The 21,754-nt window shown below is 35.8% G+C and overlaps 1 protein-coding gene across 1 annotated transcript; it reads right to left on the reverse strand.

Moving 5' to 3' along the window:
- Nucleotides 1-248: 248 nt before the first annotated feature.
- On the reverse strand, nt 249-2,479 carry LOC113308396 (dual specificity phosphatase Cdc25-like). Its single transcript, XM_026556860.1, has 3 exons — nt 2,270-2,479; nt 2,043-2,181; nt 249-669 (listed from the first exon to the last, which is right to left on the reverse strand). Exons 1-3 carry the CDS (start codon nt 2,350-2,352, stop codon nt 499-501), a joined length of 393 nt encoding a protein of 130 aa, XP_026412645.1. The 5' UTR covers nt 2,353-2,479; the 3' UTR covers nt 249-498.
- Nucleotides 2,480-21,754: the final 19,275 nt, after the last annotated feature.

Here is a 21,754-nt window from a genome sequence, read left to right on the forward strand (position 1 = left end):
TCGTGGCGGTTGAGAATAGTAAGAAGAATAAGTGAATAACCAACCCTAACGGATTTTTATTCTTCTTATGTACTTACCTTGTGGTAAAATTGTACTTTCTTTAGACGTAATTGCCCTTTGTTTTCTCCTCTTCCAAAACAGAGAAGAAGAAAAAATGGCCTCACATATCACTAGTTCTCAGCTTCTCTCTCTAAAACCTAACCGGCCAACCCAGATCTTGATATTTGCTGATTACAAAGTAAAAGATGAAAGTACAGAATTTTTCTACATACAGCAAAACACTGAATAACTGCACCAAAAGATTGCAAATTTGTCTAATAGTACCACACAAAGAAGTAACAATGCAGTAAAGAGGATATACCTTTACGCAATTACACAATGTAGTGTAAACATCTTAACATAGTACAGTGTGTGTATATCATATATCAATACCAAACAGAACAATAACATAGTTTGTTTCCTTTCGAATTACTTCCATTGATTGCGGCACTCAAACTTCTATGCATGGTCGCCCTTGCATGGGGTGTCAGTGCAGCGACAAACAGGTCTGCCAGAAGCTTCCCAGCCATTGAAGCCACGCTCCAAAACCATGACATTCTTTATTCCAGCATCTTCTTTCATTCCTTCAAGGTAATCTACTAACCGCCGTGCACAAGATGGGCCACGTACCTACACAAAGTTGAGCGGATAACCCAAACATTGTAAAAAGAAGTCGGCAATAGTAACAGCCAAACAGGCATATCATATTACAAGACTTGATGATAAGGTCAACAGGTAAACAAAGAATCTAATGAATGTTGACGAGAGTATAGAAGTTCAGTTAAAGAAGCTAAAGAACAATGACGAACTTAGAAGTGCTGAACTTCAATCTAGCATGGTAAGTTGGTCAAGGAGCAACCAGAAAGATATATAGACATCACAAATATACCAATGGAAGACTACATATAGGAGGTTGTGGGTTGGTAACGAGTTCTCATAGAGTAAGAAAACGTCAGACAAGTGGAGTAAGTGATGCAGAACAAGAATAAGCTCTATTATTGTCTGCCTAGCAGTTACAAGAAGTTATATATTATCTAGTTGTTAGTTTCAGTTTCTTATCTTTATTGTGCGCCTAATTAGTACCTACAGCGGCCTATAACTACCTGCTGTGTATTTAAAGACGGAATACTTATGTCTAAAGGATAATGCAAAGACGAAATACTTATGTCTAAAGGATAATGCTACAGAGAAATAAGATCCCTATCTCAAGTGTTTATCCTAGGGTTCTTGTGGATTCAGAACACAAACCCCTTGAATTATCAAGGTTTACTAGTTGATCACAGTGTTGATTCTCAATTCATTGCAACCGCTGCGTCAGTAAATCTACTAGAAATTCATAGCTATGCAAAGTATAGAGTAATGATGTAATGAAGCTTATTTGGAACCCCTGCCAACAGCAAGAAATTATTGAATGAAGTAGTACAGTTACTTCTTAGTACCCTCAAGTAAGTAACCCCTCGGTGGTATATCTTTTGCTTTATGAAATGATGCATACACTTTTAGCATAAGCACAAACAGCTATCCATGGTAATGATACTTGCAGATTTTAATTTCATCCTTTCTTTCCTTTCCTATTTTGGATCTGTGACTATAACGGAAGGACCGGAACAAAAAGAGGGTCTAAAAAAACAACTACATGGAATCCAATTTTGGTTCATTCACAGATTATACTGCTAGTTGACCGATGTACAAGGCCCTCTCGTGGCGATTAAAAAGTGAGTCCCGTCAATCATAAATATCCCCAAAACCAAGTGAGTCCTGTCAATCATAAATATCCCCAAAACCAGAAACATGTAACTACAATTTCTTCCAATTTACTGCATTGCCTCTTGAAATTAGGTGAACACACTGCCGTGGCAGCGGTACTAGTGTCACATACTAATCCTAAACCAATACCAACACAAACACTGAATTACACAAACATATAATTAGAACTACATCGAAACAATAATTGCAGCAAGTAGGGCATAGATTTTCAAAACAAACAAAGAAATGAAGTTTACCTGACTTAGGGCACAATGAAAGACAAGGGTATCTTTCCCATTAGCTTCATGAATCAAATTAGGGATTTTCTCAGAGAAATTACTGCTTGGGTAATGCAAAGAACCTGCTATATGAGCATCATAATTTCTCTCATCATCCCTAACAAAACCAAAAGAAAAAGTCACTTAATATAAAAATAGAATGAAGAGAGACTTTGATAAGAGAGATAGAGGGAAATTGATTGTACCTGACGTCGACGATAGCAAGATTAGGTTTAAGTTTTAATGAGAGAAGCTGAGAACCAGTGATATATGAAATTGATCGTGCCATTACTGCTTCGTCGCGGATTTTTGCGAAGAAGAAGAGAAGTTTTAACGGGTCTCCATTACTTGTTGGATTTGGGGATTTTCTTGACTCCCGGAAAATAGGCTTGTTTGGTCGGGTCCCGGGAGTTGGATTTGACCACTTGGTACTAATATGGACGCAAATACTTTCTGCCCCTAGATTGGCCCCAAATGTTATTTATTTGTTTCCATGACGTGTGATAAATGTATTGATCAACGATTTTTCAGTCGTAATTCATGATGAGCCTTAACGGGTTATTCATTCCCGATGAAGGTTTTAGTCGAGAGAAAAGAACTGTATAAGGATTTTCGGGGCAGGTAACAAAGTCGTAAATTGAAAAAGGGATGAGAATCTGTCACCCAATCCGCCTACCCAACCTGACCCACCCGATTATTTATTAGCGAATGCCATATCTGTTTACTCGTGGATTAGATGCGGCTGTATTCTTTGAAATTTGATGAATTTGGGATTGGATGCGGGTGCGAGCATAAAAATCCATTTGAACACATACACATGCTAACAGATGAGTGTGTTTGGAATTTTTAGAGGATATATTTATCTCGTGGATTTTATATTTTTAATTTTTTTCCGTCGAGTGTTTTCAAGATTAAAACCGGAGAGGTGGGCCACTTCATAATAATCACTGACATTATGTAATTAATTCAGTTTTATAAGTTGATGTATTTGTATATTTACAGTGATCTATTGGATTAGAGTTTATATGGATATTTAACAAGAGGAAGGATCTCTACACACTTTTATTCTCATATTATCTCAAACTTTTGATATTTTTATTGTGAATAAAAATCAAAGGATGGCGTATCTGAAGCTAATATTTTGGAGAAATGTTCGTGTTACAAATCCTTACATACAAAGAAAAAAAATGAAAACATACCAAAATACCAAACCTCATCATCTACTAATCTTAATTTAAACGGTTTAAAATTTGTTGATTTTCGACTCATGATTTTCAAAGTAGTAGACAATGGAGTTATACGATTCAAAATGTACTCATTTTCATAGGTATGAAGGACTTCGTAAAACGAACATAATCCCCGAAATATTAGCTTCTGATAAGTTATCACTTGGTTTTTATTCACAAAAAAAAAAAAAAAAAAAAAAAACGACGTTTAAAGTGTGGAATAATGTGAAAATATGAATGTGAGGGGATCCTCTCATATTTAACAATCCTAAGAACTCATAGGTATTTAATTAGGATAGGTAAGGAATCATTAAATATCCATGGTATCTAAATTTAGATTTTTGTTAGATTCCACAAATATCCTACGTATTCAATTCATTTAAAATTTCTTAGAATAGTCGAGGGGCAAGATAATATAAGGATTCTTGGATATTTGTAGTTAAAATATATATGTTATTATCTCATATTAGTCTCAACCCAAACCACATGTGTGTGTCTCCACCACCACCACCAACCACTAGCACCGACCACTGTCGTCGCCACCATCCACCACCTCAACGTATGGATTTTTTTTTTTCTCAAAAAAAGAGAAATATGATGAACTTAGTTTTTTTTTTCCAACTATATTATGATTTGTTAATCAACTTCAATTTTTATAAATCTAATCTAAACTAATCCTAATTCGATCCATTATAATCCTAAATTATATATCTATAAGAATCTAAGATTCTTTTAAGAAACATTATAAATTCGATAGATTCAGGTAAAACTAGTATTTATTTTTATCCACATAAATCCTGAACCAGTACACCCAACTTGGTGTTTTGATGTTCTTCTATTACTATTTAAGCTTATAAATTTGGGTTTTGTCATTTTTTATAAATTAGAGATTATGTAGTTGTTTTCATTTTGTTTGGTCTTAATTTGTCATTGAACTAGTGTTCCTTGTTGGCACTTATATTTTCTAAACATCTTTTCACGAGTTCGTACTTACAAGAATTCTATAATTGAGTAATGTTTATGTTATTTATTTTTTTCGTTTTATTTATTCGGCGTTGATCTTTAACATTTTTGTGCAAATTTTGCAGTAAGTTTTGCCTTTTATGTCGTATACAACACCAATGTTCCATGGTCTTTTTGTAGGTTAATGTACATGTACGGTTTTACAGTGTATTTTTAGCAGTTTTTTAAATACCACTTTGCTACAGTCTTTTGAGGCATAGGAATTTAAGGCATTTTCCTTAGTTTTATCTGTATTAATTTTAAACATCACTTGATATCCGCTATGTGTTAGATCAGATGCGAATGAAGCTAAACGCAAACCAATCTGTATTATCTTCACCATTATTATATAATGATATTTACAGGAAACGTCAGCATCTTATCCCAACTAAGTTTGTAGAAGCGATATTAATTTGTGGTTGTAGGAATGGTCGTACTTGTTCAATTTGAGTTAACTAACAAAGAAAGATAATGAATTAGAAGATCACTCAGTTCTGAAGCTTGCACAAAATGAAGCATTAGCAGAATCACTCTTAACTAATTACCAATTCGAATCGTCAACATCTTCGGTTTCAGCAGCACCAATAAAAACTCAAATTAGACAAATTACAGAAAATATGAAGTTCACTTTGATTTTTTTTTTAAAAGTGACTGTTTGTGTTTCTCAAATTTCACCAAAATCTTGTGAACTCATCGTTTTTACAAACTTATCCTTGTATCCTTACCGATATTACGAATACCCAAACAATAAAATGGGAACACGTAAGGGTATTTTTTTCTTAAGCAAAAAAAATTTGGGATGAAATATATCTATTTTCACGCGTGTGATAGACCCTGGATGAAACCCAGGGATTTTCGATGTTGCTCTTAGCTTAGGGTTTCAGGTGGTTTCGTGGGTATTAATTAGGCCCAATTCCTCTATTATAAAGTCGCACCTTAAACAGCCAGAGACACTAAGGCTTAGTTTGGTAATGCTACGGATTTTATAGAAGCGATTTTCTGTTGTGCTGTGTAAAAAAACAATTAAGTATTCGGTAAGCTATATACTAAAATCTAGCGCTGATTAAAAAAAATGGTCAAATTGTGTTTGGTAAAATACAGGTTCACTTATTGTAGTGATAACAAATGACAAAAACAGACATATCTTTTAATATAATTCTATTTTATTTTATGGGTTTTAAACATAGTTAGATATTCATATATATTTTAAGTAATTGTGTTTCAGTATAGATATAACTAAAATCAAACATTTTTTTTAATATTGGCTCTATTTTTTTATTGAAATGTTATATAATATATAATTTGAAATTGAAAATAATAATCTTTAAAGAATGTGATAAAGATTTAATACAACAATCTTTAAAGAATATGATATGGAGAATAAGAAATTGATTATCAAAGATTTAGGGGCAATTTTGGTCATTTATAAAATATAATAGGGATATAAAAGAAAAATCATGCATTAAAATTAGATGAGACCAAAGCTTATGTTTTTTGAGCTTTTAAAAGCTTTTCTCCCCAACTTTTTAAAGTTGAGGAATCTGGGAAGTGCTTTGGGTGAAAAGCACTTTGAAAATATTTTACCATACACTAATATGAAAAATAACATTATATATATGTTTTGAAAGTGCTTGAAAAAGAAAAAGAGAAAAAAAAACAAACCCATCTTAAATCTCATTCCAAGCAAAATAATGTCTTCTCAACAACCAAGTAAAATGGCTTCCCAACAATCATGAAAAGTCAACAACCAGATAAAGGATATATAAAGACTATCTTTGAAGGTGCAAGGGGATGCTTGTACAAAACTTTTTGGCATGGTTTTGATCAACAGTGGTTCCTCCATTTTGAAAAAGCTTATTGAGAAAGCTAATGAAATTAAGATCTGGGTTGATGAGAGCATTGAGAAAAAAATAAGAGTAACGCTAAGATGAAGGTCGTAAAAGTTAAGAAGTGGGTTGAGAAAACTATTAAAGACACAAAAGTTTAGGCTTATAAAAAAGTTGATGATACGGTGGTTATTTATAAGATACCATTTATATTTTGAGTGGAGTCATAGCTGGCTCAACAATGGTGCTTGTAGGGGTTACATTGGCAGTGGGCTGTAGATTTACTAAGATTCATGCCAAGTTAATTCAGGAAGTGATGAAGAACATGAAGTGAATTTTTAAGGATGAAGTTTAGGTATTTTGGATCAAGTATTAACTAGTAATTAGGGTGTATGTTAAGGAATAATGGGTGTTAAAGGTTTATTATGTTTGTTTGATGTAATTGGTGGAGTTAATTATACGAAATATGAAGTTTTTTCTATAAAATATGTTGTTTTGGTTTACTCTGTCTTATTTTTTATCTTGTTGTGCATCTTTATCTTCTTCATCATTTATTCTGTGATGATCATCAGCAAATCCACGTTGCTGATTTATGAACACTTTTTGCACGAAATATAACCAACTTTCCTGTCGTCTGTGTTACTGTTTTTTTTTTTTTTTGTCTTTTTGCAAATCTGTTATGTGAAGAAGAGTGCGTACTCTTCTGGTTCCACTTTTCAGAGGGACTCAAAATTACGTAATGTTAACACACACACACCCCAAACTAGTTTAAAACTTTGAAAAAAGAAATTTCGAAGCTTCATCCTCTCTTGACAATGGAAAAAAATGAGAGTATTGGTCTCAGCTGCTTTTGTGCGTAAGATGAAGACATTCACAACGATAGAGTTCTTGATAGTATACAAAGTAAAGCACTGTAGCATAAACATCAAGTAAAGAAAGTTAAACCTTCTGATAAATATTAGAAAACCTTCCACTTCAATTGCATTATAACAAGATTTTACCGTGAAAGAGTTACCAGGTCTCCACCAAGTAATCAAGATTTTCTGTAAATGTCACTAATGAGTTGCATCAAATCTTATTTTGAATGTGCATTGCAATTGTTGTCATTTTGGATGTGCATTGCACTGTTTAGCTGTATGATGTTTTTAGACCCACAAACTCTTGTCCACATGAGCTGAAGAATCACTGGGAGTGAGAGCATTCAGATTCCCACCAAATTTTTGTTGAATAACTAATCTCCAGATTGAGAAACACTGAATTTGAGATAGGTTATATATGTGTCTGACCTTGTTGGGGTATTTAAACCTGACATTTTTAGGAGAGACTTGAACGGAATTAGGGGCGCCTAATAAAACAAATATAGGGTCACCCAAACCTTAAATGAATGGACCCCTTATCTCCCATTTTTCATAATGGAGAATCTATCCTTGACAATCGGTAGATAAGATTACAATCGAGAGAAATTATTTATTTAAAAAAAAAAACGTTTTCTATTTTTTTCTAACACATGTCTGCAATAGTGTCACGCACCAAATCGTGCCTAAAACTTAAGACCCACCTCATTTGCACAATGCAAGGCATGGTAGCCGAAAATATCCATATCCCTTTGAAAAAGTGGGGGTCTAACAACACCACCCAATATTTTGCTTAGCAATATGTATGGACTAACTCCGAAATACTTCGCTAGAGAGTCAACTAGACAGTCAGACTCAATCTAGATAAAAGTATCTCAAGGAGTTAATATCTCTCTCTTGATTTGATGTTTACTCAAGCTAAAAACAATAGCGAGTCTTTATCAAATACAAGGAATAACTTGGAAGGTACCAAAGACCAACGTCCAAGTGTTAATCAATGAAATCAACAACCATAAGGTCGGATCTCCAATCGATTAACCTTTAACGCATAACCTGTATTATTTCAGTTATAAAGATAAACAATATAATGCGGAAAATGAAATAACACAGACACCAGAAATTTTGTTAACGAGGAAACCGCAAATGCAGAAAAATCCCGGGACCTAGTCCAGATTGAATACATACAGTATTAAACCGCTACAGACATTAGCCTACTCCAAGCTAACTTCGGACCGCACTATAGTTGAACCCCAATCAGTCTCCCACCGATCCAAGGTACAGTTGTACTCCTACGCCTCTGATCCCAGCAGGATACTGCGCACTTGATTCCCTTAGCTGATCTCACCCACAACCAAGAGTTGCTGCAACCCAAAATCGCAGACTTGATAATAAACAAATCTGTCTCACACAGAAAAGTCTATCAAAGGATAAATCTGTCTCCCACAGAAAAACCCTAGGTTTTGTTCCGTCTTAAGATATAAAATCAAGGTGAACAGGAACCAATTGATAATCCGGTCTTATATTCCCGAAGAACAACCTAGATTAATCAATCACCTCTCAACAATCCTTCTTGACTACACAAGCGTTTTGTCGAGGAATCACAAACAGTGAGACGAAGATGTTTTTGACTTCTTTATCTTGCATATCAGAGAACTCTCACGATCTCAAGCCAATCAAAGATTGTACTCGCACGATAGAAGATGCAAGATCAGATCACATAACTACGATAAAAGTAGTATCGGTCTATCTTCACAATCCCAATGAAGTCTTTAAGTCATTAACCAGGTTTTAGAGAAAAAAAACCAAAGGTTAAAGGAGAATCGACTCTAGCGAGCGCACTAGTATCACACAGACGTGTGGGGATTAGTTTTGCCCAATGCTAGATGTCTCCTATATATAGCCTTCAAATCAGAGTTTGCCTTAGTTACAAAGCAATCCATATTCACCGTTAGATGAAAACCTGATTTAGATTCAAGCTAATATTTCTCAACCGTTATATCGAAAACTTAGCTTGTCACACACACTTGGGTAGACATTTACTGGGTTTGTGAAAACCGTGCCCAAATGTGCACGTGTATGTTGGTTCAACATAGTAACCCAAAAGGTTAACCATATGAGAATTTCATATTAACCTAGTTCTTCTTCACCATAACTAGTTCAATTGACTCAAATGAACTAGTTAGAGAGTTGTTCAATTGCTATGAGATCTTATGTAACTACACAAGACACAATTGAAACAAAAATGATTCGATTCGATGAATCGGCTCATGAACTTTATAGCCACGGTTTGCATAAAGCATTCCTTAGTAATTTAAGTTTCATGTTCAGAGCACTTCTTTAGATCATAACCACTGAAGCTCACAAACAAGTTCGCGGACTTAAGGAAACCGGCAGAGTTTTCTAAACTCAGCAAAAAATCTCGGCAAAGATACTTCCGCCAGTTCGCGGACTAAACATGCAAACGAGTTTTTAGAAAATCCAGCATAAATTCTCGGTAAGAGAACTTCCGTCAGTTCGGGGACTGAGTTCGCGGACTTGGCAAAGCCAATTCCTCTGGTTTCTCTCAATCAACAAAGTTCGAAAACTTCGGATTAAGGAATACATGACTATGTAATCTAAACTCTTATTCCAATCATTGAGATATTCTCAGAGGACGTTATATATCCGTTATTCACAGACCGTTTTACGTCAGAGCAATTCTCAAAGTAATTGAAACTTTTCATGACTTTCGTCACTAGGTGAAGATAAACTTGATCAAAGAGAAACGCTTTACCAACACACGATTTCGAGAAAAAGATAAGTACTGAATACTCAGCTCGAAATGTCAAATGTGTATGATCCAGTCTATATAGCATACGACTTTTTGTCTCATAAGAAGTAGGAGATATAATAGATATACTTTTGAGTGATAGATAAGTTCAAGTCTCCACATACCATTTTGTTGATGAAGTTCCACTGTTCCTTGAGTAGATCTTCGTCGTTGTATGATGAATCACCATGAATTCTTTGAGCTCCAACTACACTTTTCTATCCTAGTCCGAGACTTAGCTATAATAGACTAGAAATCAAGACTCATAGTTTTGATCACTAACATTGACAAACATGCTTGATATAGCAATGCATGCGAGGTTGACCGAGCTATTCTCTAACAATCTCCCCCTTTGTCAATTTTACTGACAAAACTATTAATACATATGGAATACAAAAAAAGATTAACTTTAGCGGCTCCTATTCCATAGTCTAATCTTCAACGTTCCTTGAAATCTTCGTCCTTCCAAGTACTCCAATGATCCCAAAGGTTGTAAGTTTAGCACCACCGTTGTTGAAGATCCGTAGCTATAACAATGAGAGAAATCGAGATTATCGATCATCATTATACAGTGTCATAGTATCATTATGTAACATCAAAGTCCAATTGCAACACGACTTTAACAACAATACTATGGTGATATGTATCACTCCCCCTTAGTCAATACTCCATCTCGATCATGGAAACCACTCCCCCTTACACAATGATCCGAAAACCATATGTATTTGTAGTGTGAACTACATTATTTCTCCCCATTTTTGTCAATAAAATTGGCAAAGGTAAAAGAACGAGATCATAATGAAATTTCCACAAGAGACATTTCATAGACTAAAAGAAAAAAATACATACCAACTTAATTTAGATGCAATCATAAAGACGAAGCTAAATGCATTAATCAAGGAGTTTTAAGATACAAGATAACCCCTATAAAATTCCACAGCCGCACACCCCGCAAGATATTACCATTAAGCACAAGTTCAAAAGAACTTTCCCCCATTTGATGTCATTCCCGAGAGAACAACAAGAGCGACCTTAATTTCGAAAGAAAAAAAGGATTTTAATTGGACACCAAAAACCATAGGAAAATTATTTTCTATATCCAAAACTCAATCAAATTAATCACAAGTAAACTCATGATTAATTTAATTGGAATACACAACTAAATCAAACCACAAAAGTGATCAATTTAATTGATTGTGCTCAAACATAAGTAAACTTACGGAGCTACGACTAAGGTAATCATACGGAGATGACTAACTTAATCGTTCACATACTCAACATAAGAAAAATCTTACGGAATATACGACTACATCAACCAATAGAACATAGTTAGTATAACCGTTCATATACTCAACACAAGAACTTGTGGAATATATGAAAACTCAACTAGACTAATTACAAGAGAACCAAAAATTAATCTAATTGGAATACAAACAACCAAACTAATCACGAAGGTAATCAATTTAATTGTCAAAAGTTTTGCTCGACAAAAGAAGACTTTCGGAGCAAATAACTAAATAACCAACCAAGATGATTAATTTAGTTCATAATACTCAACGTATAGCATCTTATGGAACAACCAACAAAGCCAATAAGAATAATCAACTTAGTTGTATCGTGCTCAACATAAGACACACAATGGAGCTTTCACGGTAATACAAAAAGAATGGATCAATGAAGATCAATACCGTGGAATACATACAAGGATCTATTCTATCTTTCCATCACTATATGCATAATGACATAATAGACTTTATCCTTGTCACACAAAAGATTTTACCCTATTTTCCATCAAATAAATGACTGCATAGGTATAAATTTTGTATTTGTCAAAAGTCCATTCGTCCTTTCATCAATACGAATACCAATTTATGAACGACTTTACTTTTGAAAACATATGGGACCTTCAAGTTCACGGACGGAAACAATACATATGCCATAAAAAATTGCAATATCACAAAATCATAAAGATTAATACTGCAATAACAATCTTTTCCCTTAGAAGGTAGAATCAATCTTTTTCGCACGGATTTATACCAAGAGTGGTTACCAAAAGCGTATAAAAAAGCTTTCCTTAACAAAGAAGAACATACAAAGTCATTGACGACTATGCACCATGATTGTGAACACTCAAGAATATATAGAAATGTGAACTACTACCCATTCTCGAACTTCCTTCTTTGTGATTCACCAACATCACTCTTGTAACAGCCATAAAATATCTTAGAATAGGATTTCTCCAAGAATCCCAGTGCCCAAGTCCAAGAGAATAGAACAAGTGCAACGAAACGGAGAAAACATTAAAAAACAAGAGACAGAACAAATACCAATATTAACTCATCAAAATTCAACAATTCTCATCTCCATTTTGAAGGGAATTCAATAAGGAAGAGAATTCAAAAAGAATGAGGTAAATCCGAGTTCGGACGAAGAAGTTACGGCCAAAACAAGTTTACCGAATATCGACGTCAAGTATGCATACGGGTTTGCGAACTTAAACCCCTGGATTTTGATTTTAAATGTTGTTATGCATACTTGGTATGTGTACGATGTAGTCCAAACATCCCGAACTATTATTTTCAAACCTAAACATTTAAGAACCTTAAACACAGATCAAGTTAGGTAGAAATGAACGATAAGCAAGATTATTATAAGTATTCTAAGCAAATAAAAGTACAAATCTTGCTCAAGTTTATAGACATACCTTTTTAGATGAATCCAATCGAATTCTACCGCCTTACCGAACATAATCTGTGTGCCCCAATTCTTGTGCTTCCCTCACCGTATACAAAGCAGGGCATTCCTTGGTGAGGATGCACTTCCAACACAATCAAGTTGCGTTGGGGTGAACAAAGTCTTGCTCACCACAAGTGACCTTTGGATTATCATGAAAGAGATCACTTTTAGAACCTTTCACATCCAATTCCATTTTTCCAAAAAACTTGTTAAGTTCCAACATCATGGATACTGCCTTTTCCATAGTCATGGAGTTTTCTGGAAGATCATTCCTTTTCACACTCAAAACATCATTGTCTTTCTTCGGTATCCACTTCTGAGTGCGTTTAGGAACAGTCGGAACCTTCTTCCCATCACTCTCTTCTAGAATTCTTGGAAGAGAATTGGATTGACTATTCTTTTGCAAGTTAGTCTTTCTCCAATTGGGAGCATCGGATCTTGTCTTCGTCTTTACGAAGTTATCCTTTTGATAACCATTACGATTATGAAAAGGATTCGTACGACGTTTATAGGCAAATCTAGGTCTATCATAGCACTGATTCCTTTGCCTAAAGGTTGGACAATTACAACCTGTAACGTTAAGAGGATCAGTCTTAACGTATGATCTTGGTTTCACAACTTCTTGTGATGCCCAAACAAGAACATCATGAAGTTTCTCATTCCTTATACGGAAACGACATCTCCTTTCCAGGTGACCTTTATTTCCGCAATAGTGGCAAACATAAGGAATGTTCTTACCTCGATCCGTGTGTGCTAACTTTGGAGGTTGATAAACTTTGCTCTTTTGAACCTTAACTGCCGGAGAAGGTATTTCACTTTTGCCATCAGTGGAAACCTTTTGTTGAGAAGAATCACTAGCCTTGACAAATTTTACCTCTTTGCTAGTACTTGGAGCATCTATTCCCTTATAGCCCAATCCTCGTGTATCACGATGATTTTTACTTGCTCCTAGCATAGTGGTTAATTTGCTTGAACTAGTATTGAACTTTTTCAAGTCATCTTCTAACATCTTGATTTTATCAAGAGCAGCAGCTAAATCTGCCTCAAGGCATTTTTCTCGAGTGAGATAAGCGCTTTCTCTGTCATCAAAATTTGTTTGCTGGGAGTTAAACCTTGCTTCAGATTCTGTAAATTTCTCTTCCAACAAAAAGTAATTTTGATAAAGATTATCACATTCAAGTGACTCCATACGTAGGTTTTCCTCAGAATCCTTGAGGATCGATTCGGTAGAACGATTCGAAAAATAAACACATGCGTAACATCTTCTCAATTTCTTGTTTTCTCGACAGAGAGGAGTCAGAAGAGGTATGACATGAGAAGTTGTAATTTTCTTCATATTTCACGAATCCAAAAACTTAACATACTCTGGGACTTCCTCATCAACATCTCTATCAATATCTGAATCACCTTCATCAGAAAGTTCATCCAACTGTTCTTCTAGGAGAGTTTCCCAATCAACAGTTTTTACATCAAGAGAATGTTTGGATATTGACTTAGATGTGACAATTCTCTCAGGTGAATCCAAGCTTTTAGAATCATCTGGTAATTTCTGAACTGGTACGTTATTTGAGATAGACTCGTCCATAATCAGATCGCTACAAAAACAGACTTATAAGGTCTTTAACGTGTTTTCCTGCTCTGATACCAATAGAAAAAGTGGGGGTCTAACAACACCACCCAATATTTCGCTTAGCAATTTGTATGGACTAACTCCGAAATACTTTTCTAGAGAATCAACTAGACAGTCAGACTCAATCTAGATAAAAGTATCTCAAGGAGTTAATATCTCTCTCTTGATTTGATGTTTACTCAAGCTAAAAACAATAGCGAGTCTTTATCAAATACAAGGAATAACTTGGAAGGTACCAAAGACCAACGTCCAAGTGTTAATCAATGAAATCAACAACCATAAGGTCGGATCTCCAATCGATTAACCTTTAACGCATAACCTGTATTATTTCAGTTATAAAGATAAACAATATAATGCGGAAAATGAAATAACACAGACACCAGAAATTTTGTTAACGAGGAAACCGCAAATGCAGAAAAATCCCGGGACCTAGTCCAGATTGAATACATACAGTATTAAACCGCTACAGACATTAGCCTACTCCAAGCTAACTTCGGACCGCACTATAGTTGAACCCCAATCAGTCTCCCACCGATCCAAGGTACAGTTGTACTCCTACGCCTCTGATCCCAGCAGGATACTGCGCACTTGATTCCCTTAGCTGATCTCACCCACAACCAAGAGTTGCTGCAACCCAAAATCGCAGACTTAATAATAAACAAATCTGTCTCACACAGAAAAGTCTATCAAAGGATAAATCTGTCTCCCACAGAAAAACCCTAGGTTTTGTTCCGTCTTAAGATATAAAATCAAGGTGAACAGGAACCAATTGATAATCCGGTCTTATATTCCCGAAGAACAACCTAGATTAATCAATCACCTCTCAACAATCCTTCTTGACTACACAAGCGTTTTGTCGAGGAATCACAAACAGTGAGACGAAGATGTTTTTGACTTCTTTATCTTGCATATCAGAGAACTCTCACGATCTCAATCCAATCAAAGATTGTACTCGCACGATAGAAGATGCAAGATCAGATCACATAACTACGATAAAAGTAGTATCGGTCTATCTTCACAATCCCAATGAAGTCTTTAAGTCATTAACCAGGTTTTAGAGAAAAAAAACCAAAGGTTAAAGGAGAATCGACTCTAGCGAGCGCACTAGTATCACACAGACGTGTGGGGATTAGTTTTGCCCAATGCTAGATGTCTCCTATATATAGCCTTCAAATCAGAGTTTGCCTTAGTTACAAAGCAATCCATATTCACCGTTAGATGAAAACCTGATTTAGATTCAAGCTAATATTTCTCAACCGTTAGATCGAAAACTTAGCTTGTTACACACACTTGGGTAGACGTTTAATGGATTTGTGAAAACCGTTCCCAAACGTGTACGTGTATGTTGGTTCAACATAGTAACCCAAAAGGTTAACCATATGAGCATTTCATATTAACCTAGTTCTTCTTCACCATAACTAGTTCAATTGACTCAATGAACTAGTTAGAGAGTTGTTCAATTTCTATGAGATCTTATGTAACTACACAAGACACAATTGAAACAAAAATGATTCGATTCGATGAATCGGCTCATGAATTTTATAGCCGCGATTTGCATAAAGCATTCCTTAGTAATTTAAGTTTCATGTTTAGAGCACATCTTTAGATCATAACCACTGAAGCTCACAAACAAGTTCGCGGACTTAAGGCAACCGGCAGAGTTTTCCAAACTCAGCAGAAAATCTCGGCAAAGAGACTTCCGCCAGTTCGCGGACTAGGTTCGCGGACTAAACACGCAAACGAGTTTTTGAAAAATCCCAGCAGAAATTCTCTGTAAGAGAACTTCCGTCAGTTCGCGGACTTGGCAAAGCCAATTCCTCCGGTTTCTCTCAATCAACAAAGTCCGAAAATTTCGGATTAAGGAACACATGGTTATGTAAACTCTCATTCCAATCATTGAGACATTCTCATAGGACGTTATATAGTCGTTATTCATAGACCGTTTCACGTCAGATCAATTCTCAAAGTAATTGAAACTTTTCATGACTTTCGTCACTAGGTGAAGATAAACTTGATCAAAGCGAAACGCTTTACCAACACACGATTTCGAGAAAAAGATAAGTAGTGAATACTCAGCTCGAAATGTCAAATGTGCATGATCCAGTCTATATAACATACGACTTTTTGTCTCATAAGAAGTAAGAGATAGAATAGATAAAATTTTGAGTGATAGATAAGTTCAAGTCTCCACATACCTTTTTGTTGGTAAAGTTCCACGGTTCCTTGAGTAGATCTTCGTCGTTGTATGATGAATCGCCATGAAGTCCTTGAGCTCAGTACACTTTCCTATCCCAGTCCGAGACTTAGCTATAATAGACTAGAAATATGGACTCATAGTTTTGATCACCAACATTGACAAATGCTTGATATAGCAACGCATGCGAGGTTGACCGAGCTATGCTCTAACACCCTTTTTTACATAAGGGACAAGCACCATCTACTTCGAAAAGGGGGATCCCTAACCTATACTGGAGAATTTCCTAGATCCAACATGTTGATTGAGCCCCAAAATTGGAATTTCCATCAGGAAATCCCACGCATCTTTTGTTTGGTTGCATTGCCATAACACAGAATCACGCTCTGTCATAACATAACTGGTGGGTATGTTCTTCTTGATCGCATAAAAGTAGATAGTTGCCAAGGAGTTCATGGAAAGTGCTAAGAGAAGAGACAACACCACATATAGAGTTGAAGGAGTCCATAAATTGCTGGAGAGGAGGACCACAACCACTGAAACCAGTTTTTCTCAAAATGGTGGACTGCAATTCTTAGGTCTGTAGACAGGAAGCAAGGAAACAATAGTGCTTGGTGTCTTGCAAAGTATACGCACCCAAAACTCTATGCTTGAAATGCAGAGTAGAGAGTCTGTGTTGAAGAAGACCATAACCCATCCCGTCTCCTGTAATAATATGTCGAAGAAAATGATGCAAACGTGTGTCAAACAAGTCTTGAGCTTCATGAAAAAACCCTGGATTGGTAGTTCGTAGCGCGAAGTAGATCCCTGACACACCTGTACAATTCTGAAATAAAATCAGTTCACATTAAGGGTCATCTAGCTTTTCTGCCGCATCTACTGACAACCAAATCCTTGTTGAATTGAGCATCAAGACTAACCAGACCACCAAATAGTTTCATTCCCTTAGCCGTCCTTAAGGCTGTCAATATACGTCCGAAATCCGAGATCCGATTCCGAAAATTCGACATCCTATAGGATTTAATCCGATGTATCGGATTTCGGATTTCGGAACTGTATTACTTATCAGAATTTATCTCCTTATCATAACGGAACCGGATAAGGCTATATACGATAGGTTAACTTCCGACATCCGATAAGCCTAAGGACGTATAGTATTTTCCACTCCTAGGTATTAGATGTCGATAAGATAAGCCTTTATCTTTAACATTTTTTTCTTTTCTCTCCTCAACATAAAGAGACTGATAGAGAGAATCAGAGAGATATCCAAAGAGCCACAGTCTCAAAAAGAGGTAGATCGATAGAGAGAGTTTGATACTCACCAAGACATATTGAATCGTTTGCCAGAGACAGATAACAGATTGAATCGTGAGAATCGATTTGAGATGGTGTTGTTATTGATTTTAGGTCAGGTCAGAGAAGATAAGTTTTTCATTCAGAAAACAAGTAAGTAATCTAAACCCTTTGTTGATTTTTGTTAAAATCGACTCATGCATGATGTTTTTGTTGATTATGTTAGAGAATTGCTCGGTAGAACTCGCATGCGTTGCTATCTCAATCATGTTTGTCAAGTTTAGTTGTCAAAACTATATGTCATGATTTCTTGACTACTTATAGCTAAGTCTCAGTTTAGGACAGTTTAGCGTAGTTGAGCTCCAGACTCCATGGCGATTATCTTACGAAGACGAAGAACTACTCAAGGAACCAGTGGAACTTCATCGGACTAAAAGGTATGTGGAGACTTGAACTTATCTATCACTCAAAAATCTATCTACTCTATCTCCTACTCTTGAGACAAAGTCGTATAAGTATGATAGTTTTCATACATACACATTTGCTATTTCGAGACGAGTTTACTCGCCTATCTTTTTATCGAAATATGTGTTGGTAAGCTTTCGCTTTAACCACTTTTCATCTTTACCCGTGACGAAAGTCATGATGACATTTCAATCTTGAAAATAGCTTTGATGACGATAGTTGTGAATAACGACTGTTATAACATTATAAAAGAATGTTTCAATGATTGAAACGTAGAGTTGAGATTACGTAACCAACTAAGGATATAAGCATATATAGTGTGTTCGCACATTAGTGTATAAATCAATGTGCCCGAAACCAAGTGTGTGCATATGTGTGCATACGGTATTGGTAAAGGAGACAGGTTGAGTACGCGTACCAGCGGAAGTTTTCGAACCGAAAATTTCTGTTGAGTTTGTAAGTTTGCAGACTGTTAAATCAGTCACCTCAGGTACGCATACCCGTACGCGTACCCACAGAAGTTTTCGAACCGAAAATTTCTGCTGAGTTTGTAAACTCAAATCCGGTAGCTATGGTACACGTACCCATACGCGTACCCAAGCTGGTTATATTTCTCAAATTGGAAGTTCATGAACTTAAAACAATAAATTATAAGGAATGCAATCTTTGCAAACTGTGGCTATATTGTTCATGAATTGATTCAAGTGAATCAAACCGATTTTGTTTCAATGGTGTCTATTCATAAAGACCTAAGAAATTGAACAACTCTTCAACTAGTTCTTATGAGTCATTTGAACTAGTTATGAGAAAGATGAATACAGTTAATATGAAAGTACTCATATGGCTAACCATTGGTTAACTATTTCTGAACCAACTAAGTGCACATGTTTAGGTACGGTTACTCAAACTTAAATGAAATACATTTCATTTGTGTGTGACAAGCTAAGTTTCGATCTAACGGTTGAAAGATATTAGCTTAGTTAAATCAGGTTTTTCATCTAACGGTGAATATTGAATGCTTTGTTACCAAGGTAACTTGGATTGCAAACCCTAATTTGAAAACTATTTAAAGGAGACATCTAGCAACTGGAAAAACTAATCCCCACACCTCTTGTGTGATACTAGTTGGTTTGCTAAAGTCAATTCTCCTTTAACCTTAGGTTTCTTCTAGAGACCTTGTAGATTAACGATCGAAAGACTTCATTGGGATTGTGAAGCCAGACGAAACTACTTCTCTTGTAGTTGAGCGTTCTGATTTTGCCATTTTCTATCGTACGAGTTCAATTGAATAATTGACTTGAGATTATATCTACAATAGGGCAAGATAAAAAGAAATCAAAAACATCTTCGTCTCATCGTTTGTGATTCCGCAATATCTAGTTTCGCTACCATACGATTTAGATTATTGTGAGGTGATTTATAATTCTAGGTTGTTCTTCGGGAATATAAGTCCGGGTTATCAATTAGTTCCTGTTCACCTTGATTTTATCATAAGACGGAACAAAACTCATAGGTTTATCTGTGGGAGACAGATTTATCTATTATCGTAGACTTTTCTGTGTGATACAGATTTGTTTATTAAAGTCTTCTACTTTGGGTCGTAGCAATTCTTGGTTGTGGGTGAGATCAACTAAGGGAATCAAGTACGTAGTATCCTGCTGGGATCAGAGACGTAAGGAGCGCAACTGTACCTTGAATCAGTGTGAGATTGATTAGGGTTCAAGTACAGTCCAGACCGAAGTTAGTTTGTAGTAGGCTAGTGCCTGTAGTAGTTTAATACAGTGTGGTGTTCAATCTGGACTAGGTCTCGGGGTTTTTCTGTATTTGCGGTCTCCTCGTTAACAAAATTTTTGGTGTCTGTGTTATTTCTATTCTGCATTATATTTTGTTATATAATTAAAATATCACAGGTTGTGCGTTAAGATCAATCAATTAGAATATCCAACCTTTGGTTGTTGATTTAAATTGATTGACACTTCGATATTGGTCTTTCGTACCATCCAAGTTACCTCTCTAGTATTTGATAAAGACTCGCAGATTTCTATTTGCTTGAGTATAGATCAAATCGAGTGATTGAGATATTAACTCTTTGATATACTTTTATCTAGATTGAGTCTTACTATCTAGTTGATTCTCTAGAAAGTATATTGGAGTTAGTCCATACAGATTTCCAATCGAAATATTGGGTGAGGTTGTTAGACCCCCGCTTTTTAAATTGGTATCAGAGCAAGCAAACACGTTCAAGACTTCAAAAGTCTGTGTTTGTATCAATCTGACTCTATGGACAGAGGTGCTATCTCTATTAGCGTACCACCAGTCTTAGATGGCTCAAACTACTTATGGTGGAATATTGCTATACGAGCTTTTCTTCAAGCGCATGATTTTCAATCATGGGTATATGTTGTTAATGGCTATGATGCTCCCGTTGTGGCAATAGGTAACGCTATTGTTCCAAAGAATATTGGCGAATACGATGCTGCTGAGATACTTGATGCAAAGCAAAACTCCTACGGTTTGAATGTTATCATACATGTCATTACCCTAAATCTTCAGCACCATGTGTCAAATTGCACTAGGTCTAAAGATGTGTGGGATATCTTAGAAACCGTATTTGAAGGAAATACCAGTGAAAAGGAATCCAGGTTTCAAAACCTAAATTCTGATTGGGAAAACCTTCGTATGGCAGATGAAGATTCATTTGATGAGTTGAATCACAAAGTGTCTGAAATTGTTAATGCATCTTTTGCATTGGGTAAGACTATTCCTGAAAAGGACATTGTGATGCAAATTCTCAGATCGCTGCCATCTAGATACGATTCTAATAAGCATGCCATCGTTGAGGGAAATAACCTTGATACCCTCTCCAGAAATACATTGGTTGGGAAGATAAAGATCTTTGATCACGAACATTCGTCCAAATCCAAGGATGTTGCGTTCAAAGCACTGAAAGACACAAAGTTACTTGATAAAAGTAAAAATGTGTATATCTCTGAATATGATGACTCTGAGACGGATTCATCAGATGAAGATCTTGACAAATCAGTCTCGATGATCACAAGACAGTTTAGGGATCTTCTGTTGAAGAGAAGTAAACGGTTCTCCAGAGATAAGCCAAAGGCATCAGTCAAACCTCATAATCGTATTCCTCCTAAAAACAGGGACACAGATGAAACTGATGACAAGGATATGCCTCAGCACTTTAAGTGTAAGGGTTTTGGTCATTTTGCAAATGAGTGCCCAAATCGTAGAAAATACACAGTGAACAAAGGTCTTGCTGCGACACTTGATGAGATGTCTGACAGTTATGATTCTGATGAAGACAAGAAATCAAGTGTTGCTCTTCTATGTGAAAATATTGATTTTGATAATTGTAGCAATACATACATCAATCTTGATAATCTTTTAGAAGAGAACCCAATCAAGACGGAAGAATCAATTGACCCATCTTTTGGAAACTCTATATTTAATGTTTCAGGATCTACTTTGTGCCTAGAATCTTGCACTTCACAGGCGCCTGAATCATCTTATTCGTTGACATGCTCCTATTGTTCTCTCAAGGGTCATGAAATTTCAAAGTGTTTCAAGTACAAACACAAGATGAGGTGTCAACAAGCTTCAATGAAGAGCAGATCGTCTAGCTATCAAGCTTAAATTAG

The sequence above is a fragment of the Papaver somniferum genome, chromosome 9, assembly GCF_003573695.1.
Source record: "Papaver somniferum cultivar HN1 chromosome 9, ASM357369v1, whole genome shotgun sequence".
In the NCBI taxonomy this organism is placed as follows: Eukaryota; Viridiplantae; Streptophyta; class Magnoliopsida; order Ranunculales; family Papaveraceae; genus Papaver; species Papaver somniferum.

Coding starts and splice junctions, on each gene's coding strand:
- LOC113308396 (XM_026556860.1), bottom strand. CDS start 2,352: ATGGCACGATCAATTTCATATATCACTGGTTCTCAGCTTCTCTCATTA. Junction 2,182..2,269: donor CTTGCTATCGTCGACGTCAG/GTACAATCAATT, acceptor TGGTTTTGTTAG/GGATGATGAGAGAAATTATG. Junction 670..2,042: donor TTCATTGTGCCCTAAGTCAG/GTAAACTTCATT, acceptor AACTTTGTGTAG/GTACGTGGCCCATCTTGTGC.